This window comes from Passer domesticus, chromosome 5, assembly GCF_036417665.1.
Source record: "Passer domesticus isolate bPasDom1 chromosome 5, bPasDom1.hap1, whole genome shotgun sequence".
NCBI classification, from domain to species: Eukaryota; Metazoa; Chordata; class Aves; order Passeriformes; family Passeridae; genus Passer; species Passer domesticus.
The window spans coordinates 52,874,794-52,895,364 of record NC_087478.1 but is presented as its reverse complement, the minus strand read 5'-3'; the positions used below and the strand labels follow the sequence as shown (position 1 = coordinate 52,895,364).

The window sequence follows — 20,571 nt, the reverse complement described above, 5'->3', positions numbered from 1 at the left end:
GTGTAGCTCAGCCTTGGGACACAAATTATTTCATTGCACAAGGAATTGTCAGAGAGAACTAAACCCATTCCTGCAATTCTTAATTTGTACTGTCTATGACCAGCCACATGCTGCCCACTTCACCCTCATTTTCCACCTTTACCCAGTTGCTTCTTAGCCACAGTACTGAGAGAGACACGTATTCCTTCAATTACTCACTCTTTCCCAATGGAGAGGCTCTCCCATGGGAGGAGCTCAGCACCATGGGGCAAGTCTCACCTATAGGGAGGCAGGGAGATGGGGATTCCTTTTCCATTTCCTCCCTTCGTGCAGAGAGTTTAAAACAGTGTTTACAATCAGTGGAATGACTCAGGAAAGTAGCTCTGGCAGGGTGGGGAACCTAATTTGAAAAAATAAAAAAAAAAAAAAAAAAGGCAATGACTTCTGCTTTATACATTGGCTGATATTCAGCCATCAATACACAAAGGACTTTTCTTCCTGAGCCATTAGCTAAATGAATCAGCAGAGATTTCCAGCAGAGTGTTTCTCCCAGCAGAGTCCCATCTCCTGTTCTCCGCAGGCTGGGAGGGCAAGTATCCCTCTGCCACTGCAGAGACAAACAGGACACAAACAGGAAGGTGTCTTTTCAAAATGTGAGGTTACTGTAAAAATAAATCATGACTCTTCTGCGGAGAACAGCAAACACAAATTATGGGAAATATTTTCAGCCTTTGCCGTTGCAAAGGGAGCAGATGTAAACAGCCCAGCTGCCACAGGAGGCTGACACCAGCTGTGGGATGGCTCACAGCCCTGCAGCTCCAAGGCTGCCACAGCTTTCCCAGTGTTCCCAGTGCTGTGGTGAGGACAGCCCCCTGTGCTCCCCAGGGCTCTGTTCCAACCAGCCCAGCACACCCACACCAGAGCACAGGACTCAAACTTGGGTGGGGATACCCCCGTGAGGGTCTCCAAATAATCTTAATTTCAGTTCCTTTGTTCCCAACAGAGGCTGAATGACACAGCTGTCCAGAAGTCATTGGAGCACCTTCCCTATGGAGACAGGCTAGTAAAGTTGGGGCTGTTCAGCCTGCAGAAAGGAAGGTTGGTGTGTGGACACCTCACAGAACCTTCCAGCCCAGCTGAAGGGGCTACAGGGAAGCTGGAGGACAACTTTTCATCAGGAACTGTAATGAAAGGGCAAGGAGGAATGGCTTCAAACTGACACAGACTAGGTTTAGATGGGATATCAGGAAGAAATTCTTCCCTGTGAGGATGCTGAGGCCCTGGCACAGGTTGCCTAGAGCAGCTGTGGCTGCCCCATCCCTGGTAGTGTTCCAGGCCAGGCTGGATGGGACTGTGAGCAACCTGGGACAGTGGAAGATATCCCTGCCCTTGGCAGGGGAATGGAATGAGACGATCTCTAAGATCCCTTCTGACGCAAATTCTTCCATGTTTCTGCAATTCTAAGGCTCCCAAGGCACAAGGAAGGTTTGGGCACCTTCTGGAGCCTTGGGTGCTGCAAGAAAGAGGCTGTGCCAAAGCCACCAGGCAGGCAGGTGGGATTGACATGGAAATATGAAGGTGTCTACCTCCCCACACTCCCAAAAAAAGAAAAAAAAAAAAAAAAAAAAGGAAACACCACCTAACTTCCCAAAGTAGCTGGGTTGAGAAAGAGTGGCCAGTGACTTCCCTGCTAAAGGTAAGAAAGGCAAGGATGAAATCATCTACCTGCAGAAGAAAGGGAGATTGGCTCCCCTCCCCAAAAACTACAGAGGCTTTTATCTGTCAGGGAGGGCTGAAGGATCTGGGTTCCCTCTCTGCCCCAGCACCAGAAAGTGAGATGGACCCAAATGGCACTTTGCTCCAAATCCCTGAAAACAATCAAGGGACAAACTTCTCCACCTTGTTTAAAGTACTGTGAAAATCTACAATGAGCACAGAGAGCACAGGAAGTAGGAGAGAGGATGGCTTCTATAGTGTATATAACTGGAACTTTTAAACTCCTGGATATTTACAGCTAGCTACCTTGCTGTAAAATCAAACACTTCTCAGCAGTTCTTTTCTCCAGCAACAACCCTTGGGAGACAGCTATCACAGCCATGGGCTCTGAAAAGCTGTTGCCTTAATGTTCAACATTTACCAACTCTTTTCTGATGGACCAGGCATACTTGGGATGTGGGACACACAAGATCAGGAATGTATCCCTGAAGCTGGTTTGATGACTCAGCCATGCAGGCTCACCTGGCAGATGCATTATCAGTGCTGAAAGTGTGATTATCATTAAGCTGAGGTGATGATGCTTCCAGGTTTCCATGCTCAGCACTTACCTATGGAGATGGGAGGCACTGGCAGGTGATTGATTTGGGTTTGGTTTGGTTTGTGGGGGTTTTAATCTGTTCTGCTTAGCACAGCTGCATGAAGGGGACTCAATATTTACCACCCAGCCACAGATGATTGTCTGATTTGTAGCAATCTTTATTATAAATGCAAAAAATTATTCCTGCTGTTGAACTAAATTAATGCTGATACTTTCTAATGTATCCCATCTTACAGAAACTAAGAGGCCTGTAAGGAAAGGTTTCTCTTGTAAAACTGAAGAGTTAGTTCACGAGTTCATGTACTCTCATAACATAAAACAGGACTTGTTTGTAGAAAATAGTGCCTTTTTGCTGGCCAAGGCACACAGGAAAAAGTTAATATACCAAATTTACCGGGTTACACATCAGCTATTTAGAAGTAGCAGGAGTTTAAAAATTAATTATGCTAAAATATGCAAATAGGAGATTTGCACATCATATACACACTGTGATTTGCACACATATATGCACTGTCAGCTTAACAGCCACAATTTCGGCAACTGGACAAAATCTCACCATGCTTTTCTTCTGTGAAAGTAAGTTTGTGACAGTATCCTCACTCCCATTCCCAGTCTTATAACCACGGCATTGCATGAGTCCAACAGAAATACATCTACAATCTACCTTGTCAACTCAAAAAACAACTAAAAAAACCTCCAACAACAGTTGACAACACACAGAGCTTTCTCTATTTGCACCACGTCTGACTCATTTAAAAATCCCAATTGCTTGGCACTTCCAGTTCAAATGACAATACAGAGGCAAAACAATTCTCAAAGGAGACTCAAAGAACACTCTAGTCAGGCAACCATGGAATTTGGAATTTTGATTCTGCTCACCCTAACAAAATGAGCCTTCTTGAGACTTAACATGAAAAGGGAATAGGTAATGAAAGTAGCCATGCTGTCTTGTCCAACACACACCTAATTCCACTACAAATTGCAGCAGGGAGAACTGCATGAGGAGCCTGGAATGCTGGGATTCCAAGATACCAGTGCAGTGTGGATTGCAGATGCCATAGGGAGGGTCATATAAGGATGGAAGGCTCTTCACCTTAGTGGGACACCTGCCACATGGTCAAGGGCTGTCACTGCTTCCTCCAGAGGCAGCACTGGGAAAGAAATCCTGCCTGTGGTTAACTCTGGTTTGGCTCCGAAGCCAGCAGGAGCACAGAGAGGATGAATGTGGCCATCCATGTATTCTGGGTACCCACCCTTTCCTCCTCTTTCTGATAGGAAAGAAATCACCATTCAAAAGTGCAAGCCAAATTGTACCTGGCAAGTTTAATGCACGAGCATGGAAATAAAACAGAGCATTCCCAGAAAAGTTTATATTTTACCCAAAAGCTTAAATGCAAAAGATTGGCTACTTCAAAAATTTCACTGTGCTCATTCACTCCCCAAAGCTTTTGAGATTGCAGCACATAAAACTCAGTGCTCAGTGTCACATTTGGACTGGGAATGCTGTAGACAGATGATGTGAGCTGGGGTGGGGACTGCCACCATACCACGTACCAAAAGCCTGTTTCTGAAAATGTGCATTTCTCAAAAAGCTCACTGAATTATTTTCTTCTTCATTCTAGGAGAAGGGACAGGTAGGGCTGAACAAGCTGGCATTTTGTTGGTTTTGTCCTCTTCCAAACCTGGAAGAGCTGGTTTGGGATCAGGCAAGATTCCCAGCCAGCCCTCACTATGATGAATTTTGCAGTCATCACCAGGAAGTTTTCAGAGTGACTTGTAATTGCAATGAGAACTCCTATTCACATCTCTTGGAAATATTTGTTTAGGCTGCTCAGCTGAGGATGAGTGAAACAAGTGTGAACTAATGAACATTCCCAACCATTCTCAGCTTATTACAGGTAAGAACTAACTTTTGCTGTAGAAAATGGAAATTCTGGAATAGCCACACAAAGCTGTAGACTCAAAATCTGTCCCTGTCTATACTGCTTAGTCTTTCAGTAGTGTTCAGCCACTGCCAGACATAAACCTGTTCTACAGGAGGAAGAAAAAGGAGAGGAGCTGCAACATCCAGTTCCTGCCAGACGCTCTATGGCCAGACTGAAACAATAGGCAGTACCAGGTCTTATTGCACAAGGTACAAAAGGGACACCCTCATCACAGTAAATATAAAAACTATTTGGGCATTGTCTGTGTCTAGAAGCCAGTGAAAGACTCAGGGTTAAACACAGCAAGTAACAAAGGAAATGCATGGCCCTCTTCCTACAACATGATGGTCCTTCCTCACAAGAACAGTCTGACATCCATTTTAGCCACTCGTATTACACATCCTACACATCCAGGTGGTTACAGCTCCTCTGGGAAGCACGATTCCTGGGGACTGCAGCTCTCAGAATGAACAATCTCTTCACTGGAGTCCTCTGCTGCTTACCACTGATTTTAGACAAATAGATGAAATGTTTCCCAGGCAAAGCAGAAGCCAAGACGATCAAGCCCAGTTCAAACAGAAAAATTCAAATGGGATATTAAAGCAATTAATAATAGACAGGGATCTGGTTACACTGCCAGCATTTATAGTTACAGTCCTGCTGCTGTTTATTGTTACAGTTTTACAACAAAAATAATTTTTTAGAAGTAGTTCAAAGCTAGTACCAAATCGGCGGTGGACTTCCAACAACACTTTTCTGCTGTCTGGAGCCCCAGTTGCTGGAGTTTCTCCTCCTGTTTTGCATATATGTCATTCCTTCTGGTTTATCTTCCTGTGTATTCCAGGACAGCAGCCAGACCTTTTGACACTTGCATGATCTGGAATTTTCACCCATGGGACTCTGGCTCCTGTATCAGCTCTTTCCTGTCTGAGGGCTGGTCAAGACTAGGATTTGTTAAGAAGGATAAAGCCAGGAGATTTGCAAAAAAAAAAAAAAAAAAAAAAAAAAAAAAGATGGGGCAGGAACTTTTATTGAGTGCAATATCCCTGCTTCTTTCTTCAGCAAGAAAATAATCATGGCAACAAGAAAAAAAATGCAACCAAAAAAAGAAATAAAAAAAAGTGCATCTGTTGCAAACAATATTATCCTTGTCTCTTTTTAACTCTTGTTTTGCAGAGTTTAAAATAGCAAGTTTTCCTCTTCCTTTTTTCCTCAGAATGCAGCTTCAGTCATTAGTTTCTTCTTTAGTTTCTGGAAAATAAAAAAAAAAAAGGATTCATAAGAAAATGTGACACAAAATACCTTGAATTTTTCAAATGTTTTATACCTTAAAATGTGTATGCACCCCCCACAAAAACACCCTTTCAAAGAATATTTATGGCATATGACACCTTTCAACAATTCTAAAGTAAGGTAATTCTGTTTCCAAGACAAAAGCCTGAGAATCCAAACAGAAAACCCTCCCTTCCTCTTCTCCCCTCTTGGTGAAGTTTTGCCTTGAAGAGAAGTGTCCATGCCTCTGGAAGTCTTAGAAATAATCAGTTCTGTGTAGCCATACAGCTCACACAAATGATGTCTGAGAAAATACAGAACTTTACCACCTATTTTACTGACTTTTCTGTCCCCATTTCAAAAAACAGATGGATCTAAGAACTACGTATAAGACAGGTGTAGCATCATAGGAACTGTCTCAGGCAGCAGCTCACAAAAAATATTTGCCACAGTTTTCATCCTGCATTCAGGGGAGCTACTGTTGTCTTGGAACTCTTTCCCCTCCTCTTTCTCCAAGAAAACATTTAGTTGATTACCAACAATAGTCTCTCCTTTCTTGCTGCTGCTCTCTAAGTCCTCTTTTTCAGCGAGTGCTGCCAACTCTGGCTCTGTTTGGTAGCTCTGGTAGGAACTTTGCTCTGGTGGTGTCACTCCCTTTTGTCTTCCAGTCTCTGGCATGGATTCCAGTACTGTTCCATTGGGCACTTGAAGGAGATATGGCTCTGTGAAGTATTGCCCTTCTGCCATGCTAGAAAAAGGCATTTGGGAATGCAACTGATTGGAGAAAGGAGCTCCCTGCATGTAGAAATCACTCCAGGGCACAGCTGGATAGGCAGGGATATCTGCTGAGGAAAAAGCCACCAAGAAAAGAATAATGAAAATAACGCCTGTGTACAAGATGTGTGTGTTGTGCTTTACTCAGCACAAACACAGCACTGCCATGCAGCAGACACCACACACACAGCAAGGATCACTTTGCTCTTTATGCTGCAGTGTATTTAACCAAAACTGGATGTTGCAGTTCTTAGGAAGAAAAGCTTACGAAGTTCATAGCATTGTTATAATCTAAAAAAGAATCCATGCCACTCAGCACTGATCCTGAGTGTGTGTGATGATAGTAGACACCCCCTCAGTTGTTTTTTTTCCAGTCCCATTTTCCAAATTAGCTCTGCCAGGCATAAGATGGATACTTACTCTTCACTTTCATTTATAAAAGCTGTAAACCAGCAATGCTTTGTTAATTAATATCCATAATTCAACTAAGCTGCTCACTTGCTTATGTGCTGATGTAAAACTCACAGGTGTGTCTGCACTGACAGACTGGTTTCCAGCCCTGCACTTTGGGAATCCTGGAACCTTTTCAGAAAGAAATTCTTCCCTTGTGAAGGCACTAGAACTCACAGGAGTTGTGGCTGCCTCATTCCTGGAAGTGTTCAAGGCCAGGCTGGATTTGGCTCTGAGCAACCTGGGATAGTGGCAGGTGTCCCTGTCCATAGTAGAGGGTTGGAACTGGATGAGCTTTAAGGTCCCTTCCAAACCAAGCCATTCCAGGATTCTATGATTCTGTGAACTTGGTCATCCCCACTGCGTAACAGAAAAGCCATTCACAGCTGATTGTATTCTGGACAAAAGTATGGAGTTAGAGAATATCAACTCTGCCTCTGTTCCTTCAACAACCTTCCAACTTCACCAGCTTGCACCCTTAGAAACCCCTTGATGCTCATACAACATGCCCCAAGGAATGCAACACACACTTGGGCATCAAGCTAGAAACACATTTAATTTGATGCAGTCTGGGGCACAGCCCTCTCATTATTTCTGGCACTTCAGACTGAAAAGCCACAGAAAATAATAATTATACCTTGGAACTAGAGCAGGCAAGCAGGGCCAAGTATGTTAGATAGCATGGGTGCTGCCAACCTGTCCTGAACAATGTCAGCTCTGAAGAGTGGGGACAGGAGCCAGCTTGCAGCCTGATGTGAGTCAGCCTGAGTCAGACTTGCCTCCTGACAAGGTCCACAGAACCGGTACAAAAACAGCAGCAGCATCTGTGGGCTAAAACTCTTTGTTCTCTCATGTCATAAGACAAGGGATGGAACTTTTGGAGCATGACCTTAATTTAACAAACCTGTCAGTCCAAATGAATTAACTACAACAGTTTGTAATTTGATTGTACTTGGGCCTGAATAACTTCAAAATGCAAAGCCCTAATACAAAACAAGGAGATCAACAATGCCATTTTTACCTAGGAGGTTTTTTTGGGGGTTTTTTTGGGTTTTTTTTTTTGTTTGTTTTTTTTGGGTTTTTTTTGTGTGGTTTTTTTTTTGTTTTTGTTTTTGTTTTTGTTTTTTGGTTTTTTTTTTTTTCCCCCCCAGAAAACTATGCTGGAGTGTCTTCACCTCAGTGCTGTTGCAAATTCAAGTCAGAGGAAGAATCTATGTCCATACTCTGCTGGCTCCTGTCTCTCTTTTCTTTTGCACTACCCTAAGATACATAACATGATCTCAAACTGGTTTCTGCAGAAGCCAAACAGAAAAGGCTGCTGGCTCTAACTACCTCCAATATCCCATCTGCTGTGGCACCTTTTCCACTTTGCACCCTTGACTCCCACCACATGCAACAAAGGGATGTTTGTGTACACAACAGGACACTCCTGAAAAACAAAAGTTACTTCTCCAGTACAGCCAAAACTTCTGCACTATCTGACACATTCACATTTTATGCTCTTCCTGACATGTGCAGTCTGGGTAGTAACTTTTGATTCAAATGAACAGGTTACTCAGCACTTTAAAAAAAAACCCAAGCATACAAGGAAATTAAGTGAGAAAAAGATGGGCACATCTACAGATTTGTGCAGGCATGTGGACCATTCCTTCTTTCTGTCACAGTCATCAGTGAACCCACTGATCATGCTGAATGTTTCAGGGTATTATTTAGTAACTCCAGAGGAGCAGGATGCCAAAATAGTTCAGAAATTTACCTGAATTGTCACTTGGCTGCTGTGGCATGACTCCCCCCGTGTGGTTTTGTACATAGCCTTGTGTGCCTCCATAGGTTATGGCTCCACTGTTGCCAGGTAAGTCAGGGAAAGCTGGATGGGACTCCAGGGGTGTTGGAGGAGGAAAGTGGTCACTGGAGAGCATACTGCTGGCCAGGTGACCTTGGTGACACAACTGGGAGAGCTGATAGATGTCCCCCTGGCTGCTGTACTGACAGTAGGTGGCCTCCAGGTTGTCTGTAGGCTCCAGCTGCTCCGGATAAGGGCAGGAAATTGGTGAACTGAAGCTGCAGGAGCAAGGAGAGAGGGAACCCAGAGATTAAAGGAGGGTCAACAGCTACACCAACCTATCCAATTAACAACTGTTTTATTGCCAAGTCTTCCTCCCAAATGCCAGGTACAGGACAAGGGCAACAAAAGCCACTTGATCAAAGTGCTTTCACATCAGGGTCCTTGAACAATGGGTATTAGTGGGGATTATCTTCCCACTCTCCAAAGCACCCCCAAAGCTTGAACACCCTCACTTTCACTTGAGGCATGCACTCTGAGTACAGGTAGCACCTGTCTCATAGCAGGCATCCTGTCCTATTATGCACTCTCTACAGCTTTTTCATACTCCCTTTAAAGGATATCGTCACATCTGCCTCTCACTTTTCATTAATGCTCCCACCAAATTCCTCATCCCCTGTCCCACATTCACCCTCCCAAGACTTCTCCCAGGGGCCATTTTTCATCTCTCTCAAAGACATTCTCATCTGCCCCTACCCTTGATTCTGGACGCTGTAAGAGAAGGCTTCCTTGGAGCCATTTTCCTGACTGGCCAAGTTGCATTCACTGTTGGGCGCGTCCAGCATCAGGGGAACCATGTGGCTGTGGGGGTCGAAGGCCAGGCTGAGCGACAGGCTGGCCCTGCGGATGGGAGGAGGGCTGGGAAGATTAGGAAAGCACTCCACACCGCTGGGATTGAAGAGCAGCTGCGGCAGCGCCTTGCTCTGAGCTTGCGCTTCACAGGGCGTCACTATTCCTGCCACCGAGGAGGCTGTGAATAAAACAGACTGTCACACTGTGCTGTCACACTGGGAATCTGCAGGAGCAAGCAGAGGGAAGGACAAGAGGAGCAGGACAGAAAAGCAAGATGCCAGTGACAGAGTGGACGTTATGGATGGGAATAAAAGTAAATGAGTACTAGCACTGCTGTTGAGAAGCAAAAGGGAGTAGCAGCAACCTCTCTGGAACACAGAATGATATTTACTGGTTAAATAAAATTACCTTTGTGATTTCAGTCTCTGCATACTATGTTTATCCAGCTCTCAAGAAGGCAGCCAAATGAAGCAAAAGTACTTCTTGGAAAAGAGCCAGGAACAATCCCCCAGTCATCTTCCATTTCTACTGTCCTCTGGGAGGAGTGTGCTGCACAGATCACCCTTTAGAAAAAATGAACTGTGCTTTGAAAGAAACAAAGCTGTGCCTTTGCAAATCCACTGTCTAGGCTGTTTTGAAACACATTTTCACTCCCGGCTTGGCCCCTGATGAGTCATGCCAAAAACAAAAATCAAAAATTAAAAAAGTCAAAATGGCAGCTGAAGGTCCTTGGGAAAAAGAAGATGGGAAAGGAAACCAACACCTTTTGGTTGGTAGAATCTTGTTTAGTGACCTGTCTCATCAGTGACTGCTGGAAAAGGAGAGAGGAACAGTCTCCTACAGAACAGCCTCTGTGGAAAGACACAACAGAGGAAACTGAAGATCAGAATCAGGTATGCTGATGATCCAGAGTAACAATTATATTTGAAGCTCAAGAAGCTTGGGCATGGTGCAAGAAAATGAGTTCCTCTCATATTATGTCAATTAGCAAATGGTTTCTCTCTTCACAAATGCAGCCATCATGTGTGCAGAATCTGCAATGATTTCTCCAGTCTAGCTAGGCTGAACCAGCTCAAGGATGAGGAAGAGAAGAGAAAATATCAGCAGCTGCTCAGGCAAAGCTCTCCCACACATGGCAAAGCTTTCACGGAAAGTCTGCAGCTGCACTTCACCCTTGCAGGCATAGAGAGTAACATCAAATGCACTCCACCAGGTGTGACTCAAAGGCCTTAAACACAAACCTAAACATAAAGATGCCACAAGAAGTATTAGCAGCCTTCAGAGAATTTTGGAATGCACGTCCAGAGAGCTGATTAGGAGTTTCCACTTCAACATCTTGCAAATTTTCATCAGCAGTTTCTCAGATTGCCCAGTGTGCTGGGCAGTTTTGTGCCTCTTATTGCACCTTCCCACATTCTGGTTTTTTCCATCTCTCTGCAGCCACAGAGAGAAGGAATCAAATGTTTCAATGAAAGTTTTTCAAATTTTCAATAGCCCTGACTTTGGGCTCAGTCAGAAAACTGAAGCAAAATCGAGGATGGCATCTCTAAAGCATTCACATGCCCAGGCAGTCCTCAGTCGTTTATTTTTTCTGTTTGACCACACTATTTATCCATGCCAGGCAGCATCTCGGATGTACCTGTTGCATTCCTGGGGTTTGGCTTAGCCAGAAATGAAACTGAAGATCTCTTTTGATTTTTTAAACCCTTCTTTAGCACTGGTTGCCCTGACCACTGTGCCCCAAACATTATGGAACAGCAGCCATAGGGGGCACAACTTACCTGAAAAGCAGTCTATATCCAGATAAAGCTCCAGCTCAGTAATGACAGCTGTTCTGCAGATGGCCCTGCTCTTCCTCAGGATGAACACAAGCAGCCCAGGAAATCACTTCTAAACCCACTTCCATACCTACTAAGAATAATTTAATTTTTAAAAAATATTTGCAACACTTAGTGCCGGTAATCTTTGTGGATCATGGCAATAGGATCCTCAGGCAGTGAGACAGCACCCTCGATATCCAAAGAGCTAGTTCAGCCTTTTCTAAAGTTTCCTCTGCTTCTCTGTCTTTTCAAAAAGACACTGACATTTTGCCTCCTAAATAAAGTCACAAATGCAGTCAGAAGAAACAATTCCCAGAGAAGTCATATCTGCTGAATCTGACATATCTACAGAAGCTTCCAGAGTTGTTCCATGAAGAATTCTGACCCCTGGCTTGACATAATGCTTACATTGTACAATTCTGTGGCTCTTCCTGACACTGATGTAGAGAGAGAGAACCTCAGAGCTTTCCAGTGAACAGTCGGATTTTTACTTCTTGCTTCCATTACTTCTGGGTTCTCAGTCCATGAGATAACCTTGGAAATTTTTGGAGACAAATTTAATCATTTACACCTTCAGATCTCTGAACAGGTCCTGGCACTACACTTGACTTAACTCTAGAATGGTTATTCTGTTTGCAGCCTTTACTGGAACATCAAGGGCCATCACAAAGCTTCTGACAGATTCACCCTCGTCTTGAAATTATAAGAAAAGAAAGTTTTTCAAAATTTGTTTGAAAGCCAGAGTCATATAAGTGAAGTAATTGGAGTTGGTAATTTATTTACTGTTCTTTGACAGGCCATATCCAGCTTCATCCAATTGCTCCCAAGATTTCCATTACAATACCATCTCTGCCAGTGAATTTAATCACCTTGCTATTTGTTTAATAGAGTTACCTGCACAGGCTGGGCTCCTAACAGGTGTCTCAGCAAGGCAAACATGAGACAAAGGATTTCCTGCAAAAGCACCAGTGGTACAGAAAAATCTCCTCCCACAAAAATCTCTCTACCAGAGGTACAGAAAGGAGCTTTTCTTTCTAATGGGTTAACTCTAAAGAAAACATAAGCCAATTAATCACAGATACATATGTATCAGCAAGAAATCTCAGAAGACCAAGAAAAGCTTCAAGTAATTGCCAGTGTCTAAAAATAAAGCCGTTCATTTCAATCATGCTGTCTAGCAAAAGTGAAAAAAAAGCACCAACAAAACATTTCTAAGATCAAAGCAAGCTCAAAATAGAAGTTTTGAGTCACAAAAGGCTCTTATGGCAAGTAGTGTGGCTACTACATCCAAATCAGATGTCGTAACTGCCAGCAAGGTAACACACACCTCAAATACAACTCACTGACATTTTAAATCAGCTTGTTTGGGAAAGTGGTAAAAATAGTGGGTTTTTTACCAAAAAAACCCACTAAACTCACACACCAACAGTCAGAACTACTGGATAGAGCAAGGAAAAACAATGGAAATTGCAGCACTGAACACTGCAAAGGTCTCATGCACTTAAGTGATTTTCTTGTCCTGCTGAAAGTGGTTAAAAAGGAAAGCACCTGAATAGCCACTCCAGCAGGTCACACTCTGTGGGCCCAACTGCACCACAACACAGAAATCACAGAGGCTTTTTGCTGAAACCATCCATGGGCTGTTTCCACAAGGGGCACTATTAAGCAATTGGTTTTACCTTGTAAACTGATAACCTTTTTCATTCATCTGCTTCCCCTTTTGTTTTGCTCCTGTTAATTTGGATTTTATCCTATCCAAGTTTTGTCTCCTTTATTTTCTGAGATACCCTAATAAAGAAAAGAGGCAGTCCATGGATGGCCCTATTTCTAGGCAAGCTCTTTTTTCTGAACAAGGATGCTGAACGGATTCAAGTCACATTGGCTTTCATTTTCCTTCTGTTTTGTTTTTTGCTTTCATTTTTAAAAAGAAGTCTGACTTTGCAATGGTAATCAACAACAAAAAATGAGTTTCATTCCCCATAGCTGTGTTATCCTGCACCTAGTAAGGCAAAACTGCAACTGGAGCTTTCCAGGTGTTTGTGCCATGCAGATCTCTGTTCTAAAAGGATTTTCTACAAGTAATATCAGTCTTTTCCCTCAGAGAAGACACTTGCCCTTTCTCTTCCTTACACATTTCACCAAGAATTCAGGTGGGACATTTCTTTCCTATCAGAAAGAATTGCTTGTGTTTTCCACATGGAGAGCTGCATCCCAGTGTGCAGATCCCCCAGAAGGAAATGGATCAATGCAAGCTGAGGACAAGACCATGTCCCTGAATTAAACTTTATTTCTCTGACAGACATTATCTAACGGCAAATAGCTTCATGCTGAGAGACAGTAGATTTAGGTTGGATATTAGAAGGAAACTCTTCCCTGTGAGGCACTGGCACAGGTTGTCCAGAGCAGCTGTGGCTGCGCCATCCCTGGCAGTGTTCCAGACCAGGCTGGATGGGGCTCTGAGCAACCTGGGTGTCGCTGCCCATGGCAGGAGGGATGGAATGAGATGATATTTAAGGTCCCTTCCAACCCAATCCATTCTCTGATTCTCTGGTATTCTCTCCTGACTAAACAGTGTGTCAGCAGAGGTACTTTAGGAACCGGGAGAGGTTCCTAAAGCATAAAAATCAGAGGATATTTGGTTTGTTTCCTTTAAACTAATTGTTTCACAAAACAATTGGTGTCTATCCAATTAAATACAGGGCTCAACAGACTTCACCACTTCATCACTCTGAAAGCAGTGAATTATTCAAACATCTTGACCATATACTCAAACGTTTTGACCTCTGTTGCAAGAAGTAGAAAAACTGGAACTGACTGAATAACAGTTAAAAAGGTCATTGGATTGCCCAAGGCAAATTTAAATGACAGAAGTACTAGACTAGGTTATAAAGCAAGTATTTCAATTACATACTTTTAGCAACACATGAAGCATTCTAAGCTTACAGTTGCTTTCCACCACACCAAAATACTTCTAAAGTAAAAGCACTATTAAAAATTTTGAGTAATTCTTAGAAAATGAGTTGCAGGAACTTGCCTTAATACTACAACTAAATACTGATATATTTAGAATACAACGAGGGGAAAGACATAATGGCATGAAATTCCAAAGAATTAATTACAGTGGGAAGCAGGAAAACACACAGAGCAGTACCATATGTCAGCATATCTACCGCTTGGGATATCCATCTCTAAGGAAGCGGTGGAGTCCTCATCACTTTGGAAGTTTTTTCGTATTGTGACAACTTGGAAACACAAATATATCTAGGAAATGCTTTAGGGAGCACTACTGACTCTAGGGAATGCTCTTGGACTGCACACATCAATAAACAATTAGACAAATCCTCTCTCTTTCATTGCCATCAATCTTTTAACAGAGCTCAGGTAGAAAACTGGTTGAACAGCACACCCCACTGACTTAAAATTCCATTGCAACAGTGATTAAATTCATCCTTCAGCTTTGGAACTCAGCTACTCTCCCTCCCTCAAGGTCTCGCACAAAATGGAAACCTGCCATGCCTGGAGAAGCCAAGGAAGCTCCTTTGGATGTTTTAAGGTGTGGTGTAGCTGATGGAGCCTTCACAACACCAGCAGTTCTCAGAGTTGCCCTTCCTTAGGCAGCTCACGTGGCTCAGGCTGTATCCAGAACATTTCCATCTAAACCATAATATGGGGAGTGTGTATCTGCCACGGAGAACATCAGAACCAGAACAACACTCCCCTCATCCTTTACAGCAGCAGGACCAGGGTCAAACAGCTGTTATAGAAGAACGCCCTGCTCACTTATGCTTATGAAGTCCTGCTCAGAATTCCTTGCTGCCTTGTGCTAGGACAGAAACAAGGACTGCAAATCTGCCTCACAGAGGCACCACCATACTGGCAGATAACTGGTTGAGACTCAATCAGCAGTGAGCTGCCATACCTACAGTCACAGAATCATTGGAAGAGACCTTAAGGATCACCTCATTCCCCCCCTGCCATGGGCAGGGACACCTTCCACCATCCCAGGTTGCTCAGAGCCCCATCCAACCTGGCCTGGAACACTGCCAGGGATGTGGCATCCACAGCTACTCTGTGCCAGTGCCTCGCCACCCTCACAGGAAAGAATTTCTTCCTATTATCTAACCTAAATTTCCCCTCTTTCAGTTTGAAGCCATTCCCTCTTGTCCCACCACTACAGTGCCTGATGAAAAGTCCCTCTGCAGCTTCTCTGTAGGCCCCTTCAAAAACTAGAAGGTTCCCCTGAAGTCTCCACAAAACTTTTTCTCCTTCAGGCAGAACAGCCCCAACTTTCTCAGCCTGTGGAGTGACGTGGTGCCGCTTTTTGCACTGATGGCATCAGACTCTGACATAGCCTTTCCTAAAGCCTTTGGGAACCTCCCAGCTCCACCAGCTAATGCTGCAGCTGTGAAAACACACATGCTGGTCAGGGTCTCACCTGAGGCAGAGGTGGGTGATGGAGGGTGTGTGCTGAGCAGGCTGGAGGAGTTCCCAGCTCCAGGGTCTCCTCCCAGCACACCAGGCTGGTCTCCAGCAGTGTCAGGCAATGGAGGCACAGTCAGAGGAGGTGCCCTGCAGCAAACACAGAGGACAAGGCAGGGCATTATGACCAGTCATGCACTCCTCTGACAAGGGGCAGATCCTACATCACCAGCAGGTGCAAAGGGAAAGCACTGGCTGACTACAAGTGCAAGGAATGCTGTATCAAAAGTCTTTGGGGAAGCAGCCCCAAGTCACTTGAATAGGAGAGGCAGCAGGAACAGTGCAATGGAGTAAGGTGCTCTCCAACTTTCCACTTTAATTTCTCCTCTTCCACTTAATTTTTCCTCTTTTAATTCTGTTTTCTTCATAAGAAGGCACTCACTCCAGGTTGCCATAAATACCTCCTCATGGAGATTGATTTCTCCCCTCAAACATTCACCATCCCTTGAAAGACCCTCTTACATATTGCCTTTCCCCCATTAATGTCCTCTGCTCACATATGAGAAGTGCTACCTTGGATTTCTTCAAAGAAATCTATGACTTTCAAAGACCAATGTAATCAAGCAGCATTTCCATCACCAAGTGAAAATCCATGGAAATGGAAAGTAGTGGTGGGAGAACCAGGTTAAAAGAATCCCCAAGCACACCCAAAGCACCTGGCTGACGCATTCACAGACAAACTAAAAATGAAGAGATGATTCCATAAACTTTTCTACCTCATCCCTTGCTCTTTACATGATTTCAGCCGGAGCAATTTCAATTGTTTTATTTCAAAATTAATTTGATTAATCTGTGTTACAGGTTAATTAAAAGGACTTTTAAGAGGGTCCATCACAATTTGCCCAGAAATCTGACAGGCTACCTAGGTCCAACTCACTGCTCAGCTGTTCACTGTTAAAAGGTGTGAAGGGGAAATGGCTGAAGAAAATATTTAATTGCTTAGGTATCAATTGTGGAAAAATGAGAAAACAGAGCAAGTTCCTTACCCATAGCCCTCTGATCCAAAGGGGACAGACAGAGCTGATGATACTGGGTATTTTCTGCTGCCTTTTATACTCAACTTCTGCAATTTCCGCCACTTTGCCCTGCGATTCTGAAACCAGACCTGAAAAATGGGAAGAAAAGAATGCATTTAGGGAAGAAACCATCTACACATGGGAACTCTGACAATGTCCCAGTCCCTGCTCATCCCTTTTCTGCACAGAACCCACAGGCAGCACTGTCCCCCAGCAGGCATTACCAGGATACGCCGTGGTGTCACACCAACCACAGCTGCAATCTCTCTCCTCTTCTCATTGTCAGGATAGTGGTCTTCCTGGAACATCTTCTCCAACTCTTCTAGCTGCTCTAGAAATGATGCATTGTCCAAAGAGAGAGAGAGAGATGGGAAGTATGTGACAAGAAAAAAAAAAAAAATTAAAAAGAGAGGGAAACAAACAAACAAAAAAAAAAGATAACAATTTTACTATACTAGAAATACATGAGTAGCAAACAATTTTTTTAAAATAAACCACAAAAATAAACAAAAATCCTCTTTGGTTGTTTCAAAAGCAAAGAGCATTGCTAGCGATTCTTCAAATGAAAGACACTCAGCAACCTTTATTAGTGGAAGTCTTCACACACCTAATAGTGTGGAGTGCAGTGCAATACTAGTTAGAGCAGAACAGCCCTGGGAAGGGAACACCAAGCACCACTGGCACTGCCAATGTCACTGTGTGCCAGTGTGTGCCCTGGGATCTACCTGCACTATAGAAGGTGCGAGGTTTCTTCTTGACAGGTAAGGATTTTTTTCCCTTGGCCACATCACAGCTGCCTCTGGACTCCAAGACTGAAGAGCCCTTGTAGAAATTCTGAGCTGCAGTGCTGGCTGGAGCACCTTTGGATGAGTGAGGGGCCAGGCTGTTCTCCTCCTGCCTGCAGGCAGCTCCAGCCACCCCACTGGATGCTTGGGTACTTTTTTCCTTCTTTGCCTCCTTTTCAGTCCCAGCAGGCTCTTGTGACCCTGACAGGTCTGTGGGCTCCTGTGCTAATCCAACCTTTGTGCCACCGCAGAAATCCAATGGTTGCTCACACGACGAGGCAAAGTCATGCTGGCCATCAAGGACAACAGAGCCTTTGGAAGACGACCCAGTTGCCTGCAGGGTGCTGCATCCCCCATCTTCTTCCACCTTCTTTAGAGAGCTATTCCTGTCTTCCATTCCCAAGTTATCCTCAACTATTTCTTGTCTGACTGTGCCTGGGAATGCAGGTAGCACACTGCTCCCTGCACCATGGTCACCAGCATCAGCATCCACCACCAGGTGCTCTGTATTCAGCAGCATGTTCTCCTTCTCATCCTGGCACTCTGCAAGGCAAAAATGAGGGGGAAAAACCCAAACCCCACCCCACTGCCCACTGCCTAAGCTGGATGTGCCTGGATTGGGAGTTTCAGCTATGGGGGAAGGAAAAGCCCACACAACAAAACCCAACAAGAACCAGAGAGCTGAAATAAAGACAGGTGCTGCCAGGAAAGCAACAGCAAAGAACCTGATATGGTCAATATGGAGATATTCAAATGCGTAATGAGACAAGCCTAATTTAAAAAGCAAACTGTAAATTACAGAAGAGGGTAATTCCAGACACAGAGAATAAAGGGAAGCTTGCATATTACAAATACAGTAGTGGGAAAACAGCCTCAGGGGTAATACAGGTCTCTGGAATAAGCAACAGAACAAAAATCAATGACTCGACAAGATCCTGTCACCTTATTAAAATGAGCAGAAGAAAGACAGAAGCAAAATTCTGGTCTACTGTGTCAGCAGGGATTACCTGACAAATGTCATCATTTTTTTACTTTTATAGAGTTCTATCATACCAAAGCTGGCCAAGCAAAAAACCATTAATTGTACAAACTTCTAATAACTGCTTTAAATTACTTCTCTGCAGCTTCAGCCACGCTTCTGAATAACAGATTTACAGGATAGGGAGTGAAATAGGGGGATAAGGACAAAACTAGGTACAGAAGTCCAACTAAGTTTAACAAAAAACACAAACTGTGTTACAATAAGACAGACTAAATAGGAGAAGACAGGTCAGAAAGAACACAGCAAAAGAAATAATTAAAATAGGCAACAGAATAATACAGAAGCCTTATACTTTCCTAGCTGGCACATACATTTCCAAATAAAAAGTTTAAAAAAATCTCCCAAGTGGCTCAGAATGTGTGAGTCTGCGTGATTTCTGCTACTTAATTTTTTTAAAAAAGTGATTGTTTCATAAGAATGGGAAGTAGAATAATAAATCCAAACCCATGTATTTTCCTTTTTCTGGAGAGAAGAAAGTCTGAGCAGACTGTTGGCAGCATTTCAATAGCACATGACAACAGAAAAACATGATAGTTTAATTTTTTGGGGAAAAATATAAAAATAATTTCATTTCACTGTGCTCTGCTTTTGATATATATATATGTGCAATGCCAAAATAAAAGATTTGCTTCTGCCTCAATGTCTCTTTCTGAAATAACTGTTAATCAAGGAGGAGCCCCACAATTCCAAGCAGACCAGAGAAACTTCACAGAAGTATGAGGGAATGGCAGGCTGCTCCAAGAGCATCTCATTTGCTTTTTATAGGATTAAGAGAACCAAATTAGTTGCAGGGGAGAGAAACAGAAGCAGGAAATTATGCAGCTATAATAATTAGCTCTTGTTAAGCAGCAACAAGTTTCCACTGCAGTTAAATGAGATTAAATATCCTGATGGGGAGGGTCAAGAACTGAATGAGGAAAAAGATGCCTCTGGTCTATACAACTCCTTTTTCCACCATCCTCCTGGTTGCATCTGAGCTTATTTCACTCATTATATGAAAAAAAAGAGAGTATTTGTACATTATTTGAGCAGGGTTTTTACTTGTTTCTACACAAACCCCAGTATGTGTTTACCTCACAAGTGTCCAAGTCTTATGTGGGTACCTTGTATCTGTAGAAGAACTGGATACTCGGGAGTTTAATATTCTTTACAGAAACAGTCCTCCAAGTGAAAGTAAACTGCTGTATTTTTATTTCTAGAACAGATAGCAAAAATCTCACAACCATTTGGGACTACCAAGGAAAAGAGAATAAATGAAAACCAAGTTTGGAGACAAAGACGGGCCTTCCTGGTAACAAAGGGAGTTATAAAACCACTCCTTTCCCCCCTCATTCAGAGACCAGACTGAGCATCATCTCACTTTTAGAAAAATAGAACGTTCATTAGAAGGGATTTTAACGAGTGGGAACATCGGGAATAAGTAGTCTGGAACACCTGGTGCACTTGCAGCAAGCCAAGTCCCCTTTTCCATCTCACAGACACACCTCGGAAAAAGCCAACCACTTGAACCGCAAGGTTTTTAGGGCTGTTTGGGGCATTTGGTACAACGCCACCCGGACACACACGCGGCAGGGGAAAAGGAACAGCCTCAGAGGTCCCTCCACACAAGGAGGGAGAAAACTGGACAGCGGGGGAAGGTGCAAACGAGAAACGCCGAGGCAGCGGGAGCCGCCCGGTGTGACACGAAGGAAAGACCCCCTGCCCCCGGCCAGGTGCGTTTACAAGCAGGGCACACGAGGGCCTGAGAATCCATCCTTCCCAGCCGCGAGGCCCAGGACATGGAAGGCTAATGAGTGCCCAGATAATACTGCTGAGGAGCGATTATCCTCCCCCGGGGTTGCTCATTAGCCTCATTGCCGGGTGCCTCCCCCCGGTCATTAAGTCGAGCCGGCATCACTCATCCCCCCTGCCCTCATCCACACCCTTACCACAGCCCACTCCAAGCTCTCCGGCCGCCCGCTCCTCCGGCTGCTGCTCCTCGCCCGCCCCGTCCATGCCGGCTCCGTGGCGGGCCCGCTGCGGCCCGGCCCGGTTAATGCCCCGCCCGGCGGCCCGGGCTGCCCGGCCCCGGCCGCCTCAT

At 44.1% G+C, this 20,571-nt stretch overlaps 1 protein-coding gene across 5 annotated transcripts; it reads right to left on the bottom strand.

Moving 5' to 3' along the window:
- Positions 1 to 4,147: 4,147 nt before the first annotated feature.
- On the bottom strand, positions 4,148 to 20,483 carry NOBOX (NOBOX oogenesis homeobox). 5 transcript variants are annotated; one of them, XM_064420504.1, is made up of 9 exons: positions 20,420 to 20,483; positions 17,390 to 17,992; positions 16,889 to 16,995; positions 16,635 to 16,753; positions 15,605 to 15,738; positions 9,254 to 9,527; positions 8,471 to 8,775; positions 6,027 to 6,335; positions 4,148 to 5,469 (listed from the first exon to the last, which is right to left on the bottom strand). In XM_064420504.1, the coding sequence occupies exons 2-9, from the start codon at positions 17,967 to 17,969 to the stop codon at positions 5,444 to 5,446; spliced, it is 1,854 nt and encodes a 617-aa protein (XP_064276574.1). In that variant the 5' UTR covers positions 17,970 to 17,992; positions 20,420 to 20,483; the 3' UTR covers positions 4,148 to 5,443. The 5 variants fall into 5 exon arrangements, 3 of the variants coding, with proteins under 3 accessions (XP_064276574.1, XP_064276572.1, XP_064276573.1); XM_064420502.1 differs by lacking the exon at positions 20,420 to 20,483 and having other exon boundaries at positions 17,390 to 20,190; XM_064420503.1 differs by lacking the exon at positions 20,420 to 20,483 and having other exon boundaries at positions 6,027 to 6,332; positions 17,390 to 20,189.
- Between the last annotated feature and the right edge of the window lie 88 nt (positions 20,484 to 20,571).